Genomic DNA, 6,074 nt, shown 5'->3' with positions numbered 1-6,074 from the left:
ATATATATATATATATATATATATATATATATAGACACACAAACACATACATACACACACACACACATGCACACACAATGGGCTCCTTTCAGTTTCTGTCTACCAAATCCACACACAAGGCTTTGGTTGGCCCAAGGCTATATATGACACTGCACAAGGTGCCATGTAGTGAGACTGAACCTGCAGCCATGTGGTTGGGAAGCAAACTTCTTACCACACAGCCCAAAGTTATGGAAATTTATTCAAAAGATTACATTTAAATAGAATGAAGATATTTGTCTCTTTACATTAACAAAACGATAAAAAGACAAAACAGTGATTGAAGACTTACTTGGTCGCCTAAAGTAACAAATTGCCAATCTGTGTCATCTTCCATTTCTTTCATATCATCACCTGAACAGAAATTAAAGGGGGTAAAATAAATATATAAGCAAGAACACAGACACACACACACAAATATACAGAGTGAGGAAGAGAGATTGGAAGGAAATGCGAGGGAGATCAATACAGTAATGACACTCGAAAACTCATACAGAAAAGAAAACAACTAGCAACATGCTAGCTTGTTTAACTAGGTTGAATCATCATCATCATCATTGTTTAACGTTCGCCTTCCATGCTAGTATGGGTTGGATGATTTGACTGAGGACTGGCAAGCCAGAAGGCTGCACGAGGCTCCAATCTGATCTGGCAGAGTTTCTACAGCTGGATGCCCTTCCTAACGCCAACCACTCCAAGAGTGTAGTGGGTGCTTTTATGTGCCACTGGTATGATGGCCAGTCACACAGAACTGGCAACGGCTACGCTCAAAAAGGTGTTTTTTACGTGCCACCTGCACGAGAGCCAGTCCAGCGGCACTGGCAACGACCAGTTGAATATCTTTGCTTTTCCTTTTTTTTCCACAACTGGAAAATGCCTGTTTTTTTTTTTTTAATTATTATTCTAAAATGACATCATACCAAATGTTTACTGGACATTCAGCAATCAACAAATAATTATTCATTCTGCTTTATCTCTATTTCTTATTTACTGATTTTATTTATGATTCTTTCACTGTAAGCAAATCCAAGTGCTAAAACATATTTATGGGACTTTACCATCCATTATATTGCAAGTACAGCATTGTACAACTGTCAAACACTGATTCGTATAGCAAAATTAGCTACAGTACATAACATACTGTTTACTGGGCAACATAGTATACAATCCGCAGGGTATTGCTTTATGGTAAAGGATGGTACAAGCATGACCAGAAGTTTGCTTCCCAAACACATGGGTTCAAGTTCAAACCCACTGCATAACACTTTGGATAAGTGCCTTCTACTACAGCTCTGGGTCACCCAAAGCTTTGTGAATAGACTTGATAGACTGAAAGAAGCCAGTCATATATATATATATTCCGTTTTTTGTATATGGTTTGTAAAACTCCTGATGTGAATTCACGTGTTGAAACAGATCTTGTCTAGGAAGTGTCATTATATTACTAATAATCATTTCTACTAAAAACACAAGGCTTGAAATTTACTGGGAGGGACTAGTCCAATTACATCAACCCCAGTGTTTTACTGGTATTTAATTTATCAAACCTGAAAGGATGAAAGGCAAAATCAACACTGGCGGAATTTGAACTCAGAGTATAGTAACAGACAGCATGCCACAAAGCATTTCGCCCAGTATACTAACAATTCTGCCAGCTAGCATAATAACCCTCCCAAGACTCAACAATATATATATATATATACATACATACATACATACACGAATAAGTGTGTGTATTTGTTACTTTCCCCTTACCATGACATCATGTGACACTTGCAAACAAATGCCACCATCATATGCAAGTACTGTCCTTCATTTCCAGTCATTTTTTGAAAACATGTGTGGTCATAGGGATTGAATCCGAAACCATGTAGTTTCAAAGCTTGCTTCTTAACCACACAGCCATGCTTACAACTATAGTTTCTTAGGACACAATACACAATTAGGACATAAATGCTGCCTGGAATTGAATTATCTGAATTAACTTTTTGCTATTTAAGAGACAAAGAATAAATTGCTACTTACTATTAACAACAGCCACATCTGGTTGTATTGCAACAGCTTTCAAAACAGGTCCCATAACCATAGGAAGGTACTGTTGGAACTCTGTGCCCAAAATTTTACACATTCTAGCCCAAGCAGAAATCATATAAGATATCTACAGAAGACAAAAACATTGCAATTTAGAAAAGCAAAATAGAGCAAATTACAGAGTTTATGGCATATGTATATATGACATGCAGAAAGGTAAATATATCACCCAAACCAAAAATGTGCTTCTATAAACTCTTGTGGTCAAGACAGGAATTCCTTCACAGGCTGATGAGACCTGTTGTGGGTATCACATAAACCAGTGTTACCTGTTTCATGATCAGGTGGTTGGTGGCTAAACTAGCTCCCCCATTTGAGTAGCTTGCTACACTTGTGAAGAGGGTGTCTGGACATCCAGTAAGGCTCAAAACAAGACCTGCCAAAGGGCAGAATTGTAAGTAATAAACTAAGAGTCACATCGCACAGTATTACTCCTTGTGGGGCAATGGCTATCTAGTTGGAGAAGGTAATGGCAAACCAATCCAATATCTCTGCAAAAAAAAAACACCATTAGAAAGCCAGAATGAAGTAATCCTATGGTTTCATCTGTTGGGAGAACTCCTGTTTAATCTAGAGGGCTTTTGTAGTGTCATCAACATGCTGAAAAAGCATACAATATATGACAACAACAACTTGGCTTTAACTTTGGTTTCATAACATTAAGTGGGTGTATGAACAGGACTTGTTCAACTTTCTCAACCAACATTCCTAGAAGCTGAAAGTTAAAAACTGTCTTGAGATTACAAGCTCATTTGGCCAGAGTTTATTCTGGTTTCTGTGGTGTTTAAGTAACTGAAAGCACTAGATTCTTGTGTTGAAAAGGACACAAAGCCTATCACAAGATTAACTCACCCAACCACATCAGGATTTCACTAGTCTTCATTTCCAGTTAGGTGGACCATGTGAAACAAGGCATGTTGTCCAAGGAAACAACGAACTACCTTGTCTGAAAATTAAACTTACAACCTAACAATCACAAGCCTATCCCTGTACACATTCCAACATGAAAAACAGATATTAACAGATGATGTTATCAGCTATATAAGTTCAGGGCAAGTAGAGTGAAGTGTGCTATTGAAGTACACCATAAAACACCTACAGCAACTTTATTGAGAGCTTTCAGTTGATAGTACATTACCAAATATCAACCAGGTCGTTTTACTCTTTTAACATAATTATGTGCAACAGAGCATTAAATAAGAGACAGGCTTAGAGTTTTATATATATCACAAAAAAGTATAATTCTGTTACTATTAGTAAAATACTCCCCATTGTCAATGCTGTTACCACTATCATCAACATCCTCATTGTTGCTTTTTTGGAGGGTGCATGGTTCTTAACCATCTTTTGCATATAGACTCCTTTGGTTCCTATTTTGCTCTACAAGATCTCTATGGCCATTCAATGTATATTTAAAACATCCTACTGTATTTTTATACTTGAATATTATTAAGAATTGTATTAAAAAAAATTGAAATATTTTGTGTATTGTAGTAGTGTAAACAATTTACTGCACATAAACACTTTAACGACAAAATCTTATACAAAGCAATGCCCCACCATGGGGCAGTCTAATAACTGAAGCAAGTAAAAGATTAAAGATATTAGCGAAATCTTCCAACCTGTGGATCATCATCAGGTAAGTCTTTCATATCGGTTTGCGTTTTCAAAAGTAGCTGCATCACTTCACTGCAATCTTGCATGAACTAAACAAAATACAAACAAAAATTTAAAGGATGGGGTGGTTTGTACCTGGGGTTTTTTGGAGTGTCTACAAACTGGAGATGTAGAACAGAGGGGAGGGGCAGAAAATATTAAGAAAGATGTAAAAATATAGTGTTCGGGGTGGGATTATCATCTCAGTCATTCTTCTTGAACTAATGTCTTTCTTTCTATTTGAACCACTCTATGCGACATAGGTATGCAACAGTCCACCTTACACATTCCACATCACCTCAGTCAGCTTATGTTTTTGCATTTACACCCTGGTGTCAATTTGCATTTCATGCGAAGGCAGGTCTGAAACAGTCCATCCTGCTTATCAAATATGAACATTTGCCTCGATGTTATGTGACATTAGCAGTTTACTCTCTCCCAAGCAGTCAGACCAGGTTTGTGGTTTCAGAGTAACTCAGTGCCTTAATGCCTTGCTTTCTATCTAGTGTAGCAGCCATTACACACACACACACATCATCATCATCGTTTAACGTCCGCTTTCCATGCTAGCATGGGTTGGACGATTTGACTGAGGACTGGTGAACCAGATGGCTACACCAGGCTCCAATCTGATTTGGCAGAGTTTCTACAGCTGGATGCCTTTCCTAACGCCAACCACTCTGAGAGTGTAGTGGGTGCTTTTACATGCCACCGGCACGAAGGCCAGTCAGGAGGTACTGGCAACGAACTAACTCAAATGTCTTTTCACGTGCCACTGGCACATATATATATAAATAAGTAACAAAGATGTACAGGTGTCAATTCATTACGTCCATTTCAAGTGGCTCCATTTAATTGATTAATACAAACATTACATCAATTTGAAAGAAACCATTCTCCTCAGATAAACTCACAGACTTCAAGCATAAAGAATAAACCAATTTTTTAAAACAAATTTACATCAATAATGGAAACCAAATTTTTTACATTGTTTCCTTTTGTTACAACTGTGGCAGAATGAGTTTAGCAAGTAATGCATACCTTGTTAAGTCCACTACAGTTTAGCAAGTAGGCATTGGCTTACTCTAAAACCACAAGCCTGGTCTGACTGCTTGAGACAGAGTGAACACAAAATCCAGGCAAATGTGCATATTTGATAAGCAGGATGGACTGATTCAGACCTGCCTTGCTGACCTGAAATGCAAACTGAAACCAACAAGTTTATCCTTTATGTGTTCATCTGACAAGAACGGTTTCTTTCAAATTAATGTAATGTTTTCATTAATGGATTAAATGGAGCCGTTTGCAACGGCTGTAATGAATTGACACCTGTACATCTTTGCTACTTATTCTGTTCACCTAACTTGGAATCTGCACTTAGGAAATACTATGGAAAGTACCTTTATAAAAAGTACATGCGTCAATTACCAAGAGTGAATATCTTCACTTAGCTGGGTTGTGTTGTCTACACACACAACAGGAATATATGGTACAAATACTCCTACACGGAGTATTGATATTCAATATTCAGATAATATTGTTGGGGTGTGCAGATTAAACTGAACTAGCAAGGTGCCTCAATTTAAATATCTAATTCAACTGAATCTTAATTTTTTTTGACAGGCAGAGAGAGACAGACAGACAGACAGACAATGTGTTGTTGTTGAAATTTTTTGTGGTTTATCACACCTGACAGATTTCGTTTTAGGCTAGTAGATAAATAATATAAACTGAGAGTTATTACTCAACAAACACAAAAAGATATTTCAGTATAAGATCACACCCAGTGAGCACAAATCTAAAAATAACATAACTTTCAAGATTTCAGATATAGCAAGAAACAAACTTTTTTTCATCTTCAAGATCCAAGATAATGATAAGGAATTTCAACATCACAAAATATTTTTTCTTTGCAATGGAATCTATAATATATTCAAATTGAAATGAAAACAACATACCTTCTCTTTGCCAACAGCGAGTCCTATTAAACTTATGCATTCTATTGTTTTCCCTCTAAGGAGCCTTAATTCAACTCTTGTAGCATGCTGAACAATATATTTCAAACAGGGCATGAACCTGTAAAAACAAAAAGACATACACATATATTTTACCTATCTATTTACCTGACAGAGTGTGTGTGTGTGTGTGTGTGTGTGTGTGTGTATATCATCATCATCATCGTCATTTAACGTCTGCTTTCCATGCTAGCATGGGTTGGACGATTTGACTGAGGACTGATGAACCAGATGGCTGCACCAGGCTCCAATCTGATCTGGCAGAGTTTCTAC

The 6,074-nt window shown here is 37.1% G+C and overlaps 1 protein-coding gene across 1 annotated transcript in view; it reads right to left on the bottom strand.

Moving 5' to 3' along the window:
- Window positions 1–6,074, bottom strand: part of LOC106877198 (importin-5) — a 101,749-nt gene that overhangs the window by 19,243 nt on the left and 76,432 nt on the right. Inside the window, exons 15-18 of the mRNA XM_014926042.2 lie at window positions 5,745–5,862; window positions 3,753–3,836; window positions 2,065–2,197; window positions 332–393 (exon numbers count right to left, since the gene is read on the bottom strand). Of these exons, the coding sequence (XP_014781528.1) occupies window positions 332–393; window positions 2,065–2,197; window positions 3,753–3,836; window positions 5,745–5,862 (397 nt within the window). The remainder of the gene's footprint in view (window positions 1–331; window positions 394–2,064; window positions 2,198–3,752; window positions 3,837–5,744; window positions 5,863–6,074) is intronic.

The sequence above is a fragment of the Octopus bimaculoides genome, chromosome 9 (assembly GCF_001194135.2).
Source record: "Octopus bimaculoides isolate UCB-OBI-ISO-001 chromosome 9, ASM119413v2, whole genome shotgun sequence".
NCBI lineage: Eukaryota > Metazoa > Mollusca > Cephalopoda > Octopoda > Octopodidae > Octopus > Octopus bimaculoides.
This window is presented reverse-complemented; position numbering and strand designations above follow the sequence as displayed.